Here is a 23,724-nt window from a genome sequence, read left to right on the forward strand (position 1 = left end):
CAACTTTTATCTCAGATTCAGCAAAAAAGTTGGCTTTTTATGCAAAGGACACCAGCTGTTATTTTATTGAATTCTTAAAGCATTAACCTGATGTGCACTTTCTGATAGCTGAGGCAGCGTATGTGTATCCATATATTGCTAGCAAATTATTTCAAAATGTGTTTGTGTGGTGGTTTTGGTGGTGTGTGTTTTGTTTGTTTGTTTGTTTTTTACCAATCTCAGACATAAAGTCCCAGCCATTTTGAAAAAAATCACATTTTATGCAATGTGGATTATTCATGCAATCCTGGGGTTCACAGAGTGTTTGGTGTTAGAATTAGAGTTCCCAGACTGCATATGTTTACAAGAACTAATAATCATGGCTAGGCTTTGACTTTCTTCTCCAGCCTTAAATGCAGATCAGAGCAAGTTTTTCACATGTAGAATAAAATAAAATCTGTAGGAAAACACTGAGGGTTCAGTGTTGCTTTCCAAAGGGACCTTAATTTTTTTGTTGGAAGAATGTTGGAAGAATGTTGGAAGAATTGATTGTTTGTAATTATGTTTTCTGTAGCATTTTTGTTACAACTTTTATCATCTCTTTTAGGAGCAAAATATGTGAACTTTCACCACCAAAAGCTTTGTGCCATTTAAAATGGGTAAGATTGCTGATACCCTTCAAACCCAAGGGAAGAGACAGGAGGCGTTTTTGCACTTGGTTTAATCTTACAAAAGAGGACCATTAAACTTTGATCACCTTCTTTTTAAAAAAAGCACACTGGAAAAGGTAAAGCAATTGCTCTTGGCAAAACAGATTTTTTCAGTTTAAATATCAGATGGTAAAAATTATGTAATAAATTATCTAGTAAAGGACCGGATAAAGGTGCTTTCTCTTTTAACTTCTCTTTGGGCAAGTAAATGAAACCTGGACATGACACCAGAAGTAAACAAGCTCTGTGGTGCAAGGAATGGAAATGATTCTAGAAGTCCATGTTCTGGAAGAGAAACCAGGGCAGGAGGCTCAGGATGAGGCAAAGGGAAGGGCTCAGCCCAACAATTTATATTCAATAACTAAGGAGTGATGTAGAAACTGTGTGTTTCCCCCATTCAGGTACCTTAACTACTTCATACATAGGAATGTCTTGCATGAATCCAAGTAAAAGTTGGTTTACTTCTTGCACCCTTTGTATGTAGACAAGTATGTGACCAGTGTGAACTTCAAGTTCAGAGTGGGTACAGTTCTGGGAAGTTATGTTGACACTGCCCCTAGATGATGGAACTGGTTAGACCGTAAGGACATATCTCTGTAAAAAGCCACTGGAAGAAAAGCAACTGCAAAACTTCACGTGTGAGAGAAGGTGTTATACATATGTCAACTTTTAATGCAGGGTGACAATAAACTGTGGCAGATGCTCTCTGTTAATCCCCTCCCCCCCACTCCTCACTAAGGAAAGACGATAGGGAGGCAGAGAGAGAGAGAGAGAACTTGCAAGTTGGAAAAAAAGTTAAAAATGTTTTACTAATGCTACTAATAAAATAGAGAAAATACTACAAAATATACAAAACCAATCTTGAATTTCCAGGCAACTCAGCACTGGCTACACTGGCAGCTGCAGGGCAGACACCTGGAAGTCCTGGGCTGGACTCTGCAGGAAACTGGAACAGGATTCAGGGATGCAAGGTCTGTCACTAGGCTTCAGATCACAGGCATGGCAGGCAGGGTCCTCTTTAGATGCCAGCCATAGTCGAAGAGAATGAGACCCTCATGATCTCCCATTTTTATATGAGATGGAATACTTATTTGGTCAGTTTTAGTCACACGTTCTGTTCGCCCGTCTCACTTATGGGACGTGCATTTTTATCAGAGACCTTGCATATCACTGATATGTCTGTTTACAAAAATATGTAGCCAACTTCAGAAAAGTGCCGTTACTTAGAAGAACTTAGCTGAAAGGAAAATTCACTAAAAGAGAAACTGGTCTTGTTTTCAACAAAACCAGGATAGCATGAAATCTTGCTACAGACAAGAAAGACGACATGCCATATATCTATGCTTGTTCTATATGTTTACAGACCCAAAAGTTTATTTTTAGTTTATTTAAAATATGAATAGTATAAACAGAATAAAAACAATGTTCTTCCAGTTGCAATAATATTAATGATTCATGTTGATATGAGATCTCATAGTGCAACAGATTCATGACTAGAAACCTCCAGGAGTAATTCTGCTTGGGTATCATCTTTCCCTCATAGTATCATAATCTTCCCTGAGACTGTAGCATGTTTGAAATAAGGGTGTCCTCCTATTGGTACCATTCTACTTTTATAAATCATTTTCAAGGCAGATATCCACACAAACCGCTCTTGTGTGTTTTGGTGTGTTTTTCCCACTTTGTTTGTATTTTAAAAGATGGAATGTTCCTGGAGAAGCCAAAGCAATATATGATTTAGAAATATTAATATTAAAAAGGTCAGGAAATGCTATGGATGTTTTCAGATATATGTTTTACCTTTTGGAGAAAAGCAACTGGTTAAAACATCTATTACACATTTATCTTCATCTTCTATTTTTTCCTCTTTCATTGAGTGGAAAACGAAAGAAGTAACCTATTAAAACGTGACCAACCTGAATTATCTCTGAAGACTTCATATGACAGAGTCTGGCTAATGATAATACAACATAGAACATAGTTTAGGATAAAATATGATTCCTGAATCAAAAGGAACTTGAAGTTAAGGACAGTGAAATTACCTAGTTTAATCAAGAGACAAGAATGAATATGGTATTACATGCCATAAATTCTTTATTGACCACAACTAGTGAGGGCATCTTTGCAATTAAGATGCTTATGACTGACAAGATACTTGTGCATTGGAAATTTGTGGAAAAAAAAAAGACAAAAACACAAAACCTCTACAATCTGGTTCCTTGGACGTAAGATAACTCTAACAGAATTTATTTTATTTTATTTTATTTTTACTGAAGGGCTTATCTCTTCATTTTTAAACAGTTTCTGCAGTAGAGATAGCTGCCCTATTCTGATGGAGAAAAGTTTGAAGTCGTAACTTATATAATGTAAAACATGATTTCTACTTGGTGACTGAAGTTCTATATCCAGGCACACATAGCAGCTGGAATGAGATAAGAAATTTCTGTGGGGCTTACATAGAAGTAATATTCATATTCACCCCATATTGTATAAGACTTCAATAATTTACTATCATTCATCTAGTATTTAGGAGTTGTTTTCTTCTAGTATTATTTCTTCAACCCACAATGAGAGAAGTAGTGGTATTCCTCAGTATCTTTATGTTCTTGAGCATCAGTGCTGATTATATAATACATATGTATGTGTGTGTATCATATAAAAAAATATTGCTTTTTGTACTGACTTATAGAGAAGGGAGCCTTGCAGTTAACTTCCTGTTTCTAGGCTTCAGAATGGGAAATTTATTTATAGCTGGTTAATTGAATTTTTATTTGCTTACCTAGACCATATACAGGTTATTCTCACTATCACTGACTTGTAATTTTAAAATAGCTGAGTTCATACTAAAAGCTACTTCACTTCCTCAGGCTATAGAGTTGGAAAATGATTTGAATTTATGCTTAAGGCCTTTATTTGATCAGATCTTTTAGACTCTGTTGTCACTAAGAGATTGCAGTGATTTTGTATTCAATATCTGCAGTTTCCTGGGATCTCAAGCACATGATCCTAAGTACTTATCCTGCCATTGAGCGTTCCCACCTGGGAACCAAAAATTCTGTCTTTCATGAATGCCCATGAATCACATGTGAGATTGAGTTCCCTGGTTACTCCATTCCCCTGCTTTTAATCTCCAAGATTCTGTCTCCTTCCATCTCTGGTCTTTGGGGACTGATTTTAGAAGGACATATGAGGGAGGCTTGACTGAAGCCCCAAGTAGTTGTGGCCATACTTCTTGGAGAAGTGGTGGTATATATAGTTGCAAAAGTATATGTGGTAGAAGGTAGGCAGGCAAATGATGATACTGCACAGATATTGCACAAGGCCATAAAAATCTCCCAGCTCTATGCAGTATGTGACTTCAAGACGGTAATGTGGACTCAGATGTTTCCTTTACAGGGCCAACAATACTAAATGGCTGTGCAACTCCTGATTCATATCCTTGATCACTGTTTACTAGTGCAGAGTGGGTAGCTTCTTCAGGCTTTATTGTAGCATTAAACCGAGGTGAATTTCCAATTGACCAGAAAAGATCATAAAATAATTTTTTGAATGTGTTTTTAATTTGCCTGTAATGAAAATAAGTGTGCAGAGTAGAAAAATAGTTATTCAGTTTAGAGTAGTAGAGTTTTGAGAGTATATAAACCTTTCTTATTACCCATGAGCAAGGTTTAGCTCATGTTTGTCAGACTGTAGATATGATCAGATGAATTCTAAGTCTATTTAAAAGTATTTTCCTACCTGTCAGAGTTAAATTTTGCATACTTTGGGAGAACTAATCAGTTGTATTATGTGAGGAGGAGATCTGTGGCCAGTATTACAATCACAATGGTTCTGAAAAATCTGGACTAGGCAATTAACTGCTCGTGTTCCCCAAAGGGCTTTACTGAAGGTTCCCACAGGAGTGCTGACAGACTGTTTTTCTTCTCGGTATCTACAGGACCCTGGCAGGAGGGAAAAGACAGACATCATAGGCCTAGTATTGTGGTAATTTAACTTGCTCTCAACACTGGTACTTAATGTGAAATAATTATCATAATCAAATTTTAGAAGAAGGATGGATGTTTCAAAATCACTTCAACCAAGATGTAGGCTTTGAAGAACTGTTTGGGCTGTAGCATCTGTCTTCTGTCTTTCTCCTCCTTGATGTCGTAACTGCAGCATATTCACCCAAATGCATTTCAATTCATGCCAGATTAAGAATGTGAAAAATTAAGGATTTGCACCTTTAAATCCTAAATTTTAGTTTAATTAGGCCATAAAACTGCATCTGCAACCTCAACAGTGTCCGTAATTATTTTGGACTAGGAAAAAATGCCAGGGGAAACAAAATCCCTGAAAACTCTAGGGAAGCTCTTTGCTGAGAAGATGAAATTTAAGTTTTGACCATTTATGGGAAACCCTGGCAGTAAAAAGATGTCTGAATAAATTACTGAAGCTGTGAAATCAAACTTTTGTTAACCCATATGTAAATTTTACATAAATTTTTTTACTTACATGTGTTGCTACATATATATCTGTAGTGAAAGAATACTTCTCATGAGTATTTTTAGTTACTGGCCAAAGCTGTATGTGTGCATTCATTATGCTTATAGAATTCTCATAACTGATTTAGCGCAATGACTATTCCTTTGTCTGAAGAACATGGCATACTTAGTATGCATAAATAAAAGATATGTGGACCCAATTTCTGATATATTTTTCTTCTTTAGCAGGTTAATGTAGCTATTGGGGTCAAAATACAAGCTTTTCAATACTCTTATGGACATGATATGGATATGCTGTACTTACATTAAATCTGTTACAACTATGGAACCCATGGACCATTAAGGCTCTGGTTTCTACAGCAGGGAAGTTGATTCCTTCTGATTTTTTTTCAGTTCAGCTTTCTCTCCTCTTAAATACAGATGTATATAGGTACAGAATCTAGTACAACTATAATGTGTTATAATAACTCCAGATATTCTTTCCACAGACAAGAGAGATTTGGAATTAAAATTTGTCTTGTAGGCAAAACACACATTTCTTAAAAATGAGGTATGTGAAACTAAGGTAGGAGTCCAAAGCCACAAAAAAAATAATCTCACCTACTTGTTGACAGTAGTAGGTCTTAATCCTTTTTGATTTATTTGAGAATACTCAGCATTGGTTTAAGTTGGAAGATCTGATTGCATATACAAAATCAGGTTGTGTATAATAAGGAAGAAAATATCTTAGTGTTCTGCAGGAAGATTATTGATAACACCACCTATGCAGGTTTTATAGTTAGCTTTGCATACAGATATTCAAATTATATTGGACATTAAAAGGTAATACTATAGCTTCTGCAGTGAGAATTTTACAGTGCATGCACAGGACTTAATGTGCAACATGAAAACTGCATTATGTCATTTTATGTTTCAGCAGGTAAGTCCCAGTCTTGTTTATTCTCCAGCACAAACCTCAGGGTGGCTGTGGAAGGTCAGGCTGGAAGTTGCTGGTGTTTGACACTGCAACATTCTGGGGTGATGAATATTTAATTAGGCAAGTGAGGACTGTGTGGGAGTTTGAGGCGGCTGTAGCTCCTGGTTGACTGCAGTATCATCTTAAGAGTGTTGTGTGAAAATGAATCCTTGGGGTAAGCTTCAAGGACACTGAGTAGGTAAAAAAGGCATTCTGACAGAGCAGCTAGTTACAGGGAAGTTAGAAATAATAGAGACAAATGTTTTAAGTGTTTTTGTTACACTAGTCAAAGGTTTTATGTTCTGATGGGATAAGCCACCATGTTTTATGAAGCTGCATAAATGTAATCAAAAATTAAGACTGATCCTATGGAGTCTGGAACTGTAACAGCAATGAAAGCAATTTATTTTATGCAGGTATTAGCTATTAGAATGGAGCACATGTCTAATTTGTTGATATTATGCAGACAGCATGAGGTAGCAGTCATTTCTCTGTAGGCCTATTTTAAGCACAGCAATAGGGCTGTTTGATTTTGAGGATATTATTCTTAGCAGGCTTTCAGAAGAAGATAAAAACATAGAAAAAAGCATGAAGACACCATTAATTTTCAGTGGCATGGGCCAGGATAAAGATTTTCTATTATTTTGAGTTCCACATTAAGAAATATTATGCACAGTTTGGATAAGTAATGTTTGGGCTACTAGGAATTTTTAAATTGTGTTATGGAGGGTTTAAAAAAAAAAAAAAAAAGACTGTCTTCATAACCAGGGACCTTGGCAGTCCCCTCAGCATCTGTCCTGGGCTCTGTGGAAACTACTACTTCCACACAACTCAAAACAAGATAATGTCCAGATCCCATGTGGACATCCATTTTAATATGAAGTGGCTAAAACAGAAATAAGTTTTGTGTTCCTTGTTGTTGCTATAACATTCAGAACAGACAGCAATGAGCAATAACCATTTTACAGAAAGTTAATTTAGCTGGCATGTTACTACTAATCAGTTAGAAAGGGAATGTATATCTGCATCTCTGCATACACAGCTCACATTCTAGTATTTAACTGTTTCTGGTTTGTGTTAACAGCCAAGTCTAAATTTGGGCAAATGAGATGCTGGAGAATTTTTGTTGCTATTCAGTGACTGTAGTTGAAAGTGGTGGCTGATATTTTCATAGACAAGCTGAATAATTTGGAATTAGTTCTGCTGTTTCTCGTGACTTCAGTGATGAAGGACTCTAATCCTGCTGCATCTGCTTTAGAACAATGATGTCCAACTTTGGACACCTTGGTGCACAATACTGTAGACTTAAGAAGCAAACATCCAGAGAAGAGCAACTAAAATAAATACATTAGAGATTGTGGTTTAGGGGGACTCTTATGACAGACAAGGAACAACTGAAAGGAGATCAGATGATGGTCATCTACTTGTGGCAGTTGTTTATTATACTGATTGTAAACATCTTGCTGTTACCTTGTGTTCACCCATCTGTTTGTTTCTATCCATCTGTTGTTTCTTGCCATATGCTTAGGTTGTAAATTTTCTCTCTGTTCTTTGAAATAAGGAGGTTAGCAATCCTCTGATAAAAATGTTCTGTTGTGGAATTGTACATTTGCATTAAAAACAAAAGCCCTTGGAAGCCTTTGGTGGCAATAGCAAGGAAACCCTGTACACAGGTTTTTTAGTGCTCCTAGTTGACTTCCTGCAGTCACCCAATCGAGTTAATTTTGTTATTGTTATAAGATTTCAATTTGCTCTTAGTCAATAGCACAGACTAGTTCAGGAGCAGATTTTGCTCTTTGAAGTTGAAAGAATGTTCAAAGAACGCGTGCAAATGGGAGGTATACAAGGTAAATAATCTTCAAGAAGTTGATCAACTTGTGCTCTGTATATGTCACTTCAACTTGCACTGTTGCTTTTTTGTTACCAAACTAGCAAATTTATATCTGGTGTGAACTGTCATTCTTATTAGAAGGTTTCTTCTTCTCATCAAATATTCATGATTTTTTTTTTTCCCCTCTTGAAACCTGTGCTTTTTGCAAAGTGAGTCTTTGCCATTGTTACTTAATATGATTATAGCCAAATCTAATTGTTTCTTGAGTATTTTAAGACATGGTTTTTCTAATATAATCTGTCTTGAATGACTCTTTCTCAAAAAGAAACTATAATGCTAGCTAATTCAGCATTTGTTATCATTTTATGCCAGGCCATCACAATGTTCTCTTCTGAAACAGGCTGTGTGTCTGGGGTAAAGATTTTTTTTTTTTTTTTTTTTTTTTAAAAAAGATGAGAGTAGGTTGTCCAGAAACCTCTGCAATGTAAAAATCAGGTTGTTGCCTTACTTTGTTTTCATGTTGTTGTGAATTGATTTCTGTTTTGATTGCTTCGTTTTATAATGAAATACTCTTCCTACATAGGAACAAGAATAGAAATACTGCTTACATACCTGCTAATACTGACCAGTTCTGAACTACAAAATTTGTGTAGTTCTGTCTTCCATAGTATGGGAACTAGGACTACAGCCACAGCAGCGTATATTTGGCACTTAAAATGGGTGAATATTGTTGTCAACTTGTGTACCTGGGGCATACAGCAGTGATGGTGAGATCCTAATTGAAGTTCTAAAAGTGCATATGGAGTTTTATCTATGGATTGAATAGAACTGAATTTCATAAACTGATGATTTTGCACTTTTTCTTGCTGTGATGACAAAGATTTTTAAGGTCTTTCTTGTAGCATTGTTTAGAAATCCTCAGATGAAGTATTTTTATTATTGTCAATTAATTTGTCTTAACACCTATATAGTACACGTTGTACATTCAGGGAAATTTTTCCATTTTCCATTTAAAATGGACTGCTGTTGTCGACAGTTTTTAAAAAAATAAACAAAAAAGGCATGTGTTTTCTCCCCAGTAATTTCATGCCTTCCAAGTACTTCAAAACAAAATAATTTGTGCATTATATTGTTCTGTGAGCCTCTCAGCTACACCTGGGTAAAACAATTTGAAATTCCAGGAGTTTGCAAATAATGTTTAATTTTTCCTTCTATTTACTTTTCCTAATGTCTGAAAAGCCCTTTTGTATCACCTTGCAGTTTAACCTGAGCTAGCAATACAACCATGATAGCTGCTCACTCACTCCCCCCAGTCCCCCAAATAAGGGATCGATAAGAATCGAAAAGTAAGGGAGAAACTTGGATTGAGATAAAGATAGTTTAATAAAATAACAAATACTAATACACTACTAGTAAACATATATATTACATAGAAATAGAATATAAAATAAAAGGTGCTCAATATAATTCCTCCATCCACACTAAACAGCCAGTCCCAGGAAACAGCACCTGGTCCCAACAGAGAGAGAAAAGAGGAAAAAGGCAGAAAGGCCCAGAGACCTCTGCAAAATGGCAGGATGGCAAAAAGGCCAAACTAAACATCCTGAACAGAGCTCCCCTGGCTTCGACAAAAACAGCAAAGAAAAGAGAACACCAGAGAGTGACCAGAAGATCCTGACTGTCCTTAACTATGAAGCATTATGCTAGTGGGATGGAATATTCTTATTGATCAGTCTGGATGTCAGTCAAGCTCTGCCCCATCTCTGCCCCCATTCCTCAATGCCTCAAACCTGAGCAGAGCTCAGAACATCCTTGGCTCTCAGACCAGAGCAATTAAAAACATTAACTCTGTCCCAGAACGTTATTTCTTGTTCTCAAACTAAGCCCAAATAATTACTGTGTTAGCTATGAAAAATAAAGGTTTCTAACTGCATGAAGAAAATTAACTCATTTTCAGTCAAACCAGCACACACGTGTGGGTTTATTCCTTCTTCATCGTATTTAAATATAGTGGCTTTTAAACCTGGATTCTAGGTGCCTGATTCCAAGGTCAGAACTTACAGAAGTTGATCCAGACCCCTCTGTTAACAAGAACTTTCTTTTTCTCATTTTCTCTCTTTTTCTCTCTCTTTCTTTTTCTCTCGATATTCTCCAACTGTACTTCATATTGTTTCACTCTAATAGATTTATCAACAAAACCATGGTGGTTTTATTACAGTTTTACATTCTAATTTTCCTGTCCACTTTTCCCTGATCTGCTGTTTTCATCTGGGGTAAGCAACTTTAGTTCATAGATTAGGCAGCCTTTTCTGCTCAACAGAGAAATATTGGAAGCTAGATTTGGATCCAATTCTGTATGAATACTGCATTTTTTTTTGTTAAAAGCCTTTTAGTGAAAATGGTCAGAACATTTCATGAACTCTTTCTTGGATAGCGGTTACTGTCATCACTGTGTTGAAATGTAAAAGGTTTAGGAAAAAGTGTCAGAATGTATGCAGCTTTGTTGTAGGGAATGAGAAAAAACAACAAAACATGGTGTTGGTGATATGTGCTTCTCTAAGTCTTTAGAAAACTAATATTTCAGTTTGTCATTTGGAAGTAACACTAGCGAAATTGGTATAAAGCAATTAAAAATGTAAAAGGATTAAGAAGGTCAAGGACTCTCACTGAGAGTCATTTGCATTGTCCTCTTCTTTAGAGGTGAGAGGCATACTTCTGTTTCCAGTGTCTCTTCATGTCTACCAGCTATTTAAAGTATTTCCTTCTCAGAGACTGGGAGTTCAGAAACTTGTAACGCACGCTGTAATCTCTGATGCCTCAGAATTTGAGGATTCTGTTGTGGGTTTTTGTAAAACTCTTCTTGGCAAAGTTTTGCTGAAAAGACACACGAAGTAGTTACTGCTTAAGATTAGTGTCTGTAGGAAGTGGTGTAAATGTGAAATATTGAAATTTGCTCCATTCCTTTTCAGGCTAAACCCTTTGCCAGGCTGAAGTGGGGGCTTCTGTGAGCTATTTCATTTTGATTGCTTCCATTAATTGTAGCCTCCCTGGAAGCATAAGACAGCAGGCTTGTGATTCAGATAGGGGATGCAGAAACTGTGTCATTGAACTGCAACTTTGAGAACGCTTTGATGCATTGTGTCTGTAATGTATTTATCTCTGCTCAGTGTGTAATATAAAGAATAGCTTGAAGATGTGCATTTGTGTTTATTATGATTTTTTAAAGGCATTCACCAAAATGTTTTATGGTCGATGTTGTCATTGAAATTAGATCAGACAGTGATTTTCTTCTGTTAAGCTTCTCCTTAATGGGATCTTTGTCTTCTTTTAACTATATTAAGCATTACATGTTGCATCACCATCTAATGCAATAGAGTTGTTCTCTGTGTTTACGTAGCACAGGGAAGTAGTCCAAGGGAAATAAAAACATTATTTGGGTTCTTTGGTCATGGATAAAGACTTCAGATCAGTTTTATTAATAGAAAACACTTCTCACGCAAGATGGAAAAGAAGGAATTTATAAGGGAATGCATATAGCTTCCTATAGAGACTTCATTGGAGGATGCAAATCACAAAATGTTAACTGGTCCACAGCCAGCTTCTCACTGTCTCAGGTCAGTGGGCTGGGGAGCAGGGGGAGCTCTCTGCACAGAGGGGCCTTTTGATTCCTTCACAGAATCACAGAATGTTAGGGATTGGAAGGGACCTAAAGAGATCTCCTAGTCCAATCCCCCTGACAGTGCAGGAACACCTAGATGAGGTTACACAGGAATGTGTCCAGGTGGGTTTTGAATGTCTCCAGAGTAGGAGACTACACAGCCTCCCTGGGAAGCCTGTTTCAGTGTTCTGTCACCCTCACTGTGAAGACATTTCTTCTCATGATTAAGTGGAACCGCTTGTGTTCCAGTTTGTACCTATTACCCTTTGTCTTCCCATTGGTTGTCACCAAGAAGAGCCTGGATCCATCCTTGTGATACTCACCCTTTACATACTTATAAACATTAATGAGGTTACCCCTCAGTCTCCTCTTCTCCAAGCTAAAGAGACCCAGCTCCCTCAGCCTTTCCTCGTAAGAAGGAAAGCCATCTTTGTGGCTCTGCGCTGGACCCTCTCCAGCAGTTCCCTGTCCTTCTTGAACTGAGGGGCCTAGAACTGGACACAATATTCCAGATGGGGTCTCACCAGGGCAGAGTAGAGGGGAAGGAGAACCTCTCTCGACCTACTAACCACCCCCCTTGTAATACACTCCAGGATGCCATTGGCCTTCCTGGCCACAAGGGCACAGTGCTGGCTCATGGTCATCCTGCTGTCCACCAGGACCTCCAGGTCCCTTTCCCCTACTCTGTTCTCTAACAGGTTGCTCCCCAACTTACACTGGAACCCGCCGTTGTTCCTGCCCAGATGCAAGACTTTACACTTGCCCTTGTAATATTTCATTAAATTCTTGTCTCCAGGTGTGCAGTGCCCTGGGGTTTCTGTGACCTTCAGCAGGCTACAGGTCCTGCAGGGACGTGCCAAGTGAGTGCGGTGGGGGTTCCCCTCCAACTCACCACTGGATTTCATTCCTGAAGGTAAATCACGGGCGAGTCAGCCCTCTGCCCTGACCTTGAGCAGCGCGATGCCGTTCCCGGCATTGGGCTGCTTCCTCACCGATCAGGGCTTGATGTTGGGTGGGGTTTCCCTTCCACCAGCAAAATGGCAACGGAAGGTTGCCGGGCCGTGCCCTCGCTGCCTCCCGCCCGCTTGCGGGAGGACGGGGCTGGAGCCCCCGCGGGCGCTGCGGGGCGGGCTGTGCCTGCGCGGGGCGGGGGGCGGTGCGGCCCCGCCCGCCGGGTTGCGCGGCTGCGGAGTCGCCCGCGGAGCTGCGCGCGGGCTGCGCCTGCCGGCGGGTCCGGCCGCCGCGGGGGCGGCGGTGGCTGCGCCGTGTCCTGGCAGCGGCCGCGGGGATTCGTTCCGCCGACAGCGGAGGGGGAAACCGGGGGCAGTTCGCTTGGCCGCGAGGAGTTGTGAGGCTGTCAACTGCCCCAGAAGTTTGCTGGCAGGAACTGTTCCCTTCCTTGGCAAAGTCTTCAGGCTCTTCCCCGAGGGATTCCGTGTTGCTTAAGATGAGCGGCTGTAGGAAGCGGTGTAAGCGTGAAATACTGAAATTTGCCCAGTACCTGCTCAGGCTAATCACAGGTTCTCTTCACACAGGTAATGGCTTGTTTTCTTTGTAGTTGAATTGTGCGGCATGATAACACGAAAATTGCCCAGGCTTAATGTAATGAGGGCATTGTTTTATATTATAATCCCTTTCATCTTGTAGAGAATAATAAAAAAGGAAATCTGTGACCTCCTTTGTGGCTGAGCATAAGAAAACCAGAATATATAGTCTTTTGTTACGGTGTTCAGACAGTATAACGTTCTCTAAGCATTTGCACACCTGAATCCAAATCGGACTGTGAATGTACGTGCTTGCACCTGTCCACCAGTGTACATTTAAAGTAATGTAGAATATCCACGGTATGGTCATAAAGGATGAACTGAATTATTTTGACAAGTAGACTACATTCTTTTTTTTTTTTTCTCAGAGGGTTGTTTTTGTGTATCTTAAGAAGTAAAATAACTGCAGAATGTCAGTATGATATTATAGTATCTTGTTGCAAACTTTAAATAACACTTGTGCTTTTTGCCCTTAAAGAATTTGGAACTGTCAACTTTATTTAGGCAATTTTTTTCTGTAACTGTAGACAAATCGTACAGTACCAAATAAGGTTTCTAAGCTAGACTGAATGAACAGTATAGTTTTTTTCTTTAGCACTTTGGAAAATATACTTTTCTCACAGTTCAGCATTTTCCATGGTTGTTCCCAACAGCTGACAAATATGATAGCCTATGTGATGTTATTATGTATTTATAAAATATAATTGTGCTTCTTTCTAGACTTCAAATATTATTTTTCTTGGAAAAATCATCAATCAGATGTGCAAGCCCAGCATCAGCAGATAATAACCAATTATACTAATGTGATTATTGGTAACTAAAAGCCATTCGTCTTACTACAAGTGCTCTGAAAGTTTTGCTGATTTTTTTTTTTTTTATCCCCCTTTCAGTTTAGGCACTGATGTAAATATTTGAGAGCAAAGTTAACTCTTCAGTAATAATTTTAAGTATTGATGCATGCATTTTATCAGATTTGGGGTTATAAAGCTGTAAATACAATGACATAAACATTGGCAATGAGTACTTCACAGGACGCTTGTAACTTGTGGAAATCTGAAACAGTAACTTTGTGTGTCTGGTAACACAGAATTTCCCTGACTTTATTTTCTGTACTATTCCTAGTCTATCCTGGTTTCTCTTTTGGGAATTGTATCAATTCAGATTTCTATGAAAATGTTGGCTTCTTATTCCTGTGGGTTGCTATGGAAATTAAGTAATATATGATGCAAAGAGGAAACCTATGCTAGAAATGAACACCAATACTCCTTTTTCACAAAGTCATCCAAGCTTTTCCTTTCTTATCAAATGATGCACACTATGTTATTATTTAGACTGATGTTAGTACTCCAACTTTCTAGGCTCACAATTCAAAACCATTTTCAGGAATTATTGTGGATACTGAATCTTATGTTACTACTAAAATAAATTATTTCATTTATATTTAAGAAGCACATATTCAATGCTAAATTACTGGAAAGCCATGTAGAGTGCTATGAAATGTGTTTTCTTAAAGGAAACAATCAAGCAAAACCCCCCACTCTTGGTAACTCTTAAGAACGGATACACTTCCTTGGAAATTTTCAGTTTGTTTTTACTACAGGCAACAGTATCTTACAACTGTTATTAAGTTGATAGACCTCATTGAGTTCAAATAATGTAGCAGAAAAGATCAATATAATATGATAATAATTGAACTGCTAGGAAAGGTAGGGCTCCAGTGTTCAGGTCTTACATAGCCCAGTCTAGTCATTAACCTCAGCAGTTGAAATGCAAGCTACTATTCCCCCTGAAAAAACCTAATGCATAATTCATTATGTTTATAATTAGTTGATAATTAATGAATATGAATGAGTAAGGCTTGTTGAAAGTGTTAGAAAGTTATACTTCAATTTGTATATTAAATATATTACAGTTTCTATCTTGAGCATTCAGAAAATGCAGCATAGCTATCAGAAATAAAAAAAGTGTGCTTATTTAGCTTTTTACAAGCAGGCAATCTGCCTACTCAAGTGACCAATTATTTTAAAAATGTAGATGTTTACTAAGGTGCACAGTGGTGAACACAATTTAACTTCTTTGTTGATACAATTTGGCCCCTGGCTTCTCTTTCAGATGTTCTTTAGTCTTTAAATATTAAGTTGGAACCTCACGTTGTTGTAAGCACAAGCATTGAATCTAATCCATTCCTCCTTTCTGTATGGGTAGGCATGTTGAATACATACTTAACCTACATCAATATAGATTGGTACAAGCTCTGCTGCAGTTGGTGTGGTTACACAGATGAGAAATTGAGCAAGGAGGGAGACTGGGTTCACTGGCTGTGGGCCCAGCTAAGAATTCGCTGTTGACTGCTGGCTTTACTGCTCACATTTTGTAACCATTTACAGCAGTATAGATGTGTTCTGTGGTGAATCTCAATATTTAAAATAAAAACTATCAGATAGTTGTCTGTAATAATACATAAACATGTTAATGAAACAACTCACTTGCTTGAAGGTTATTGCTGCATAAATATTTACAATGGGTTTTAAGTGGTATTCTCTACCTGAATACATCCAGATCTTTTCCAGTTCTTTTTTACAACATGTTACTATGACTGACAGCAAAATGTAGTGAAAAGAAATGGTCTTTTAAACAAAGTTTTGTATTTTCCATAATTTCTGCTGTATATTAAGTTGATGTGTTTCCACATCTGAAACTAATTCCCCCAAATAATTGAAGACAACATTTGTCAAGTGTCATAGCAATTCCTACTCTATTGTTTGCTGCCTCTTGAGGCATGTTGGAAATGCCCATTCTTTGAAATATTGTCATAAAGAACTTGACTCTGCAACTGAGGAGAAGGTTTCAGTTTTCAGATCCAACATTAATTTGTATATTATAAATAATGAGATAAATCATTGAGAGATCAAGAAACAGATTGTAAATTATTTTGAGAAAACATAATTTCAGGGTAATGACTAGGAAGCTTTTTCTTACCTGTCACAACTGTCACAGTATGGGGATTGAAGAGATGATAGAAACCAAACACTCATTGACTTCAGTGGTAAGTTTTTACATGTATGTCCGTTTTAGGTGTGTTGATATTGCCTTTTATAAAGGAGGCTAGATTTTCCTGGACAGATTCAAATTCACAGTTAGCACATGCCTTTACAAAGAAAGGAAGAGGACAACAACTCTGGCTGTGGAATTGTATTCTCTCTCTCCAACAATCTGAATTAATCTTACTCTTCTAGGCTTATGTGCAATAAGGCTATCAATTGATTTTATTTGTTTATTTATTTTTTTTTTAATCTATAGGTTAGTGCCATTGGTGTAAAATAATATTGATCACAGGCTTGACATATTTCTTAGTTAGGAAGAATAAATCTATTATATGTGAATGTGGGATGTGCTTTTTGATGGCACTTTCTTTGGGACACCAGATTACCAGAAAGTAATCTTTAGTCTTTAATTTTGCCCGTTTGTGCAAAGAAGTGTTTTCTAGCCTACTGGCAAGACAAAGATACAATCTGAGCGTAGACCTCTTTTCCTTGATGATCTGGGAGGCACTAGCACAACCATCCAGGGGCTCACCGCACTACTTCTGGGACTGCTGTAGATCACCTGCCTATGAATCTGAGTCTGTTTGAGACAGCAGTTTATTATGAATGCTTTCTGAGGCTGCTTACTTTAGTGACACATGCATTTATTAGATGTCCCCCTCCCGAACTTTGGAAATATGGGGTATATAATCACGCATTGGTTAGGCTCTCAACTAGGGAAGGAGATGTGACTGCTTAGCCTGAAGTGGATCGAGATATTTCCTCCCTGTTTAAGAATGTCCACACTTTCAAAATCCTGTAGTATGGATAAGAGGCCTCTCCTTTTCTTAATCTGAGACGTGCAAACTTCACAGGACCAGACAGGGAGCCTAACTCTTTTCTGATGATTAGGGAATCCATCTGGGGGTAGGTAGACCTGAGGTTTAAACTTCACTCTGTGAAATCACTCAAAGAGGTCTGCAACTGTCCTAAGCAAGTGTCATTGTCACACCACTTCTTGATGTTCGTTTTCAGCAGAGAGAATGTAAGAATAGGTCCCAACAACATGGAGATTCCAAATGGTTTGTGTTGGCCATCATGGACAGATTGAAACACACTGAAGAAGGTGCCTCATATAATGACCTGGTTCAGGAAGAAAGGGAAATACTGAGACTGAATGCCCCTCTAGACAAGTTTTCTGCCTCCTTCCCTTTCCTACCCCTTTCTACAACTGTGTTGTGGATGCATTGATTGAATGATTCTTAAAAATCAGAGTGATATACTGGGATGTTTAGTCTGGGAGTGATGCTTCCTACAGAAGTTACCAGGAGATGGGATCTGGCTTCTAGGCTGTGAATGTAAAACAGCCTTACAAGGAATATATCAGGGTTGTCCCATCATCAACTTTTTCAGTTAAGCTGTGGAAAGTTTAAAAAACGAATTCTTAGAAACTTAGAGGTTAATTCAAATATTTTACAAGAATGTCATAGTCTAGTTAGTGATATTAGGTAAATATACCAGAATTAATTTTATTTACAGTTAAGAGCTTATGTGAAAGAGAATATTGAGACTAATTAGCTCTTCCTTCTTACAATTAATTATACTGTATTTTTCCTCTTTTCCTCTTCAGATTTAAAGCACAGAACTTAAAGCCACTTCATATTTAATCTGTGCATAATCATCTTAAATACGGCAAATTAAATTATTTCAACAATTGATTAAATCATTTTCCTAGTCTGAGGAAGAATTAGTAGAGATGAAAAAGCATTGTACTTCTAAGGCAAAAGAAAAAGTTTCTCCTGTAATAAAACTGATCCTGAAATGAATTTTGTACACCTTCCTCTATGTAGTTACTCTTCCTGAATAGCTGAAAATCTGGATGGTTTAAATAAGTGTAGGAAACAACTGTAACCGTCTCTCAGATGGTCTCTTCAGACCTTGAAGTTGAATAACAATGAGGGAAATATTCCTGAAATATTAACATTAATTTTACTACTTCTTTTTTCTAGTAGTGTGTTTTCCTCTATGTTGTTTTGGCTGGTTAATTTTTGTTTGTGGTAATTCACAAAAACTATTAAGTGAAGCCAAAGATCTGGAATTACTGTGAAATGGTTACTTAATGTGAATATTCATGAGATATTTTCCTTCTAATTTCCTCAGTGGAAGACAGAATATTCTTAAGAATTTGTAAAAGAAAGCTGTAAAAGTGCTTAAAAAAAGAAAAAAAGTTGGCAATATTAATGTAACAACATTTTAAACTGCAGAGCGGGTAGTCTCCATACATGCTGCCAATTCTAATACATGCTGCTTCATTAAGTAAGTTCAGAGGAACTTAAGAGAGTTTGGTGGACAAGCAGAGGAGGATAAAAAATCAGAGAGCTGCAGTGGTTCCAGTCCCCAGGCATCTGCCCATCTCTGACACAAGTTGCTGCAGAGGATCTCCGAGCTGCTCATTGTCAGACTCTGCCCTGCTCCGAGTCCCAGCTGGGCAAGCATAGGTGTGTGGCTGATGCCTCTGAGCTGCATACCCCTGCTGCGCTGAGGGTTGGCTGGGCAGTTCACACATTGATTAATGGGTCCCTTTTGGGACAGCAGTGTCGGCCAGTTAGGTTGGACAAGCAGTTTAAAAGCTCCAGCTCTGTAGTTCTAGTCTTTTGACTTTCTAAGCTTGAACATGAGAGATGCTTCACATCCTCAGCAGATCCACAAAACCCTTTAGCATCTCTCCAAAAATCTAAGACTTTAGAAATTGTGGTTCTAAAGAAAGGCTCTTTTTTTTTTTTTTTTCCTGATGCTTCCTGACACAGTTTTTAGTGAAAGTGATACGATGAACTGAAAAGAATTATCAAATGAAACTTTCTTGTGTTTTTCCCCTTAACAGAATTTATAGCAAGAGAACATTTTTCATCATCAACTTCTTCAGGTAAACTGTGCAAGACCATAAGTAAATTAAAATAAACTTCAAAAACAGAAATAGGAATATGTGAAGTATGTGGTTAATGGACTTTCTGATGGGATAAAGGTTTAATAGAAAAAGAAACAAAATCAAAAATAAAAGCAAGTGATTAAATTCTGGTTCAATTTTGATTTCATGTTTAATTATATTGATGTAACCTTCTGAAAGACCTATTATGATTTTTCCTTCACTTAGATTTATTAGCTTAACACATTGCAAAATAAATGAATGAGAAACCACTCATTAAGGCTACCTCTGAGTCACAGGAATATTTTTTATATTTTCTGAAAGTAAAGATTAAAGGAAATTATATAAGAACTGCAGCTATTCATGAGAAAGCATGAAAAGGAATAAATAATTTGCAGCTGCCTTTACAAAAGAAATAGAAGTGCAAGAACTACGTAGCTGCACTGTATCCAACTGAACAAAGTAAAGAAGTGGAAATAAGTCGTCACCTTTACGTAAGAAAAATGGTCTTTAAAGCAAGCTGTGTGATTAAATCTCTCCCAGCAAAGCTGTGGAACATGTGTTGAAGCATTTTGATTGAAATAAGGCCTACAAATGGTGATAGATGTCTGTGATCTGTTAACCCACAGAGAGGCTATACAATTAGGCAATAAAAAACAGAAGCTTTGTATTTTTTCAGTAGTCTCTGCCTTTTTAGTAAATTTTTGCCTTCCGGGTTACCAGCAGTGAATTCTTATGCACCAGAAGCACCAGAAACTGTTGGTTAGATGATGGCCACTGAGACCCATGAAAGTGAACTTGACATTTCCTAGAACAGTTCCATGAACCAACTGACTCCTGAAGTCAGCTAAGAAAAGTAAGTCTTCTGTCAGCAGTAGCTGTGCTGGGACATGTTACTATGAGTTTAAGGCACAGTGTGACACATCAGATGTGTTTTGGTAAAGAATGATGTTAGCATTCAGGAGCACACAACCAACTGAACAACCCCATTTTTGTCCTCTCAAAGTATTTATAAATTCTTGTTCAAAAGCAGCAGTGGACAGACAGCAGTGGACTTTTCTGTGTGGTTTGTTTGTTTGTTTGTTTCCTGGCACTTCCAACTGTTTTGAAGAGGGTGAAAGAAAAAAGCTTTTGCTTTGTCCTGTTTAAGTAGAGGAATATCTCTCATACAAGACTGTATTATATGAACTACCTAAAAATGCTTCTGTATTTCATTTCACTGATCACATAATTAAACAGTTTTCAGATGGTGATGCACTGATCTATGTCCACTATAATGAATTTTCATTTCTCAAATATTTTCTTGTAGCACAGAGGATTTTTTTTGAAGAAATAATACAGGGTAGACTCCTGAGAGAATTTACAGCACTGTTTACTTTGTATAAATCCATAAAAAAATTGTGCTGCTTAATTACCCTACAGTGTGTAATGAAGAAAGTGCAGTCAAGAAATTGTACTCTGATGAGTTCTCAGCACCATCTCCCTGATGACATTTTAAAATTTTCCTCAGCATTTGTAATGTAACTACAGAACTTCCAGCATCTTCTTCAGTTCTCTACTTTGACTTCATAGGATGAAATTCTGAAATATAGAGCCAAACTATAATAAAAGCACTTTGCTCATCATTAAACAGCTGACAGTGATGCTCATCTCTAACCAGAGGTTAAGTAGCAGTTACAGGTGACTGTTGGACAAAATCTATAAATAAAGAACAACTATTTGAAAGCTTTATTTAGGATGCTTTCTTATTATGGGGTTAATAGGGAACCTTAACCAGGGAAGATGAATTCCCATTTTTGAATTCCCCGGTTAATAATGATCCATTAGCTTCTACTGAAAATACATGTAAAGTAAAATGGGAATTAGAATAAATTAAAAGAAAACAATAATCCAAAATATCAAAATAATCCTAAATGACATGAGACAAAGAGAGTAGATGAGAAAGGTCTTCCTCTTTATGTAAACAGGATCTAAAATTAAAATATTTATAAAGGAACTTGTAGCTTGAAGCTGTCATGAAAAAGCTAAAATGTCAACATTCATGGGAAAATATGGGTTTCATATGCTTCCAAATGCAATTCTTCTGTTTGTCTTGCGAAATGTTTCTTCTTCTGATACCAAATCAGTATCATTCATCAACTTGAGAAGTCTTTTTCCTTATTTATTTATTAATGGAAAAGAATTCCAGATTTAAGGTCTGCATCTCTTTCTTTTGCCTGGGAAGTAGTTTGAATCTCTAGGGTCTTGGATATTTTTCCTGCACAGGGGTGCAATGTTCTCTCTCTCTATAGATAAATTATACAGGTTCTAATGTGCAAGGGTGAAATCTTTGTCATATCCTGCTTAAGGGGAGAAGGGCTGTTAATTTTAAAGTAACCCATCAAGATTTCATTTGAAGTTCTCCATTGTACTTTATGCTTCTTTTTTTTTTTTCTATTTCCTGATTAGCATTCATAAATTTTACCATTACACTCTTGGTATTAGTCTACCTCAGAGAGAAATCATTATTGTGGAAGGGTATGGTGGATGCAGGAATGTTACAAGATAGGATTTTGAGTAAGTTTCATGCTTCAGTTGACTTAACACACCTAAATGTAAAATGTCAGATATTGAGAGAAAAATACCTTAAAAAAAATCCCAAACTTATTTATTTAAGTTCTCTTGGCAATTACATTAGTTGAATTTTGCCTGAGTCATCATAATGTTGCTAGGATTTTTGGTTTATCGCACCTGACTTCTGAAAACACCTTTTTATGTTATCCTAAAGAAATAGGAACCCTTCTACAGGCTTTTTGTTTAGAAGTAAGCTGTAGTATAGACAGTACTTTGAGACAAAAGACCAAGATGTATTGAACTTAGCAGCAGTTAACTTGAAAGAAATTCTGGGAAATGCTTAGAATGCCATAACTTAGTGCACTTACGTTACATTCTGCTTCAAGCTGGAGCAAATTGGAAATATTTCTCTTTTTCACCCCCTAAAAAAAAATCAGTCCTGGTTATATACCTCTCACGCTGCAGCTGCAGACCTACTGTGAATTTTCAGATTTTAAGTAATGTAATTAATGAGGAAATGTATGGTAGTGAGCCACAGCTAATCACTCACAAATTATGAATTTTCCCCTCTTCAGAAAAGAGTCTAGATAGACTGCCTTTGCCTCCCCAATTTGCATACCTCTCTTTTCCTTTAAGCAATATCTGCAAAACTCAGTGTTGTGCAAAATGGTTCAACTTCAAAATTTATAATCCTGCATATGGCAGATTGACTGAACATCACAGAAGACTGAAGCGGTAGTGAAAAATCTGTGTGGGTAGAAGGCTATCTTGAAGTAGGGGATCTAAAGGCAATACCCTAATCTTTAAACATATTCTCCTGAATATGTTTAAATATTTCCCTCAAATGTTCCATATTTTTAACACATGGAGCCATCATATAATCCATTTCAAAAAGGTTGTGTTTTTTTTTTTTTTCCAGATCCTTCCAAAAGAGTCTTCTTTGAAGTCTTAAGCTTTCTTGTGCTATGTTAATGGGAAAAGGACAAAGTTATCATTCATACTATTCTTTTGAAAAGATTGTTCTAGTTTTTATTCTCTCATTCCAAATGTGAATCTTAATTATAATGAAAGACATGGTTCATCTTCTCTTACAAATAACAAATTGAAAAGCATCTCATAGCCATCCTTACTGATCTCCCTTTAGAAGTCCTGTGTTCTGTAACATTCTTGTAAGAGTCCAAACTACTGACATAATTTACAAGAAAAATATTAAAACTTCAGCTGTATGTAGGACACAGCACTTGACATTATGTTTAAAAATACTCTTAACTTTTAGAAAGTTACCAAATTATGCACACAACTATTAGGAAATGGCAGCATTAAGGCTATCTCAGCTTTATGTAATATATTGCAGTTCTTAACTGTGTGTATGCTTTTCCTTGAACCGTTGTACAGAGTTACTTGGGCTATCGAGGCAATAAGGAGTAGAGTGTACTTGGAGTAGAAAATTGGATACAAACTGTATTAAATACTACCTTAGAGTACACAGACTGTTTCTTAATGGTTGAGTTTTTGTTCATTTTATAGGGGCTCTCTATTGTAGGTAGATTTTACGTAATGATTCGCAAAGACGGTAAAATGGTAGATAAAATTCAATGTAGATTAATGTAAAATAGCACATGCTGAGCAAAATGAGCTTTATGTGTAAATGGATAGATGATGATACCAGTCATGAATGAAACCCTGGGGCTGATAAACCTGTGAAACTCCCTACTAAAGGGTGTTTTAAGTGCAAAAACTCTGTGAGTTCAGAAGGATAAGCTGGGCAAGTTCTTGAAAAACAAATCTGTTGGGAGTCACTAACTAGATTAACTGTAGTATACATAAAAAATAGTCTGAGATTAAAATATTAATAGTCTGTGGCTAGGAAAGCATTAGGGAAAAATATTTAATAAGCTTATCCTGCTTCTCCTCTGGGCACACACTAATAGCTGCTGCTGAATATGGGATATTTTGCTAGATGGATCCTTAGTCTGAACCAATACATCATTCTTATGTTTTATGTCAAAATAAACTTCTCTGCAATTAGGATAGTATCACTGCTTTAAAGGACTGTAGAATATC

General features: G+C 37.1%; 1 protein-coding gene across 4 annotated transcripts in view; it reads left to right on the forward strand.

Moving 5' to 3' along the window:
- KCNIP4 (potassium voltage-gated channel interacting protein 4) overlaps nt 1–23,724 on the forward strand; it is a gene marked incomplete at both ends in the record, with an annotated part of 414,628 nt that overhangs the window by 97,145 nt on the left and 293,759 nt on the right. Inside the window, one exon of one of the 4 annotated variants that reach the window (XM_080344085.1) lies at nt 13,065–13,152. The exons of the other annotated variants lie outside the window; for them this stretch is intronic. Within the exon in view, the coding sequence (XP_080200211.1) occupies nt 13,065–13,152 (88 nt within the window). Of the gene's footprint in view, nt 1–13,064; nt 13,153–23,724 lie in introns of those variants that run through there. 4 annotated transcript variants of the gene reach the window in all.

Source organism: Nesoenas mayeri (assembly GCF_963082525.1).
Source record: "Nesoenas mayeri genome assembly, chromosome: 4".
Classification (NCBI taxonomy): Eukaryota; Metazoa; Chordata; class Aves; order Columbiformes; family Columbidae; genus Nesoenas; species Nesoenas mayeri.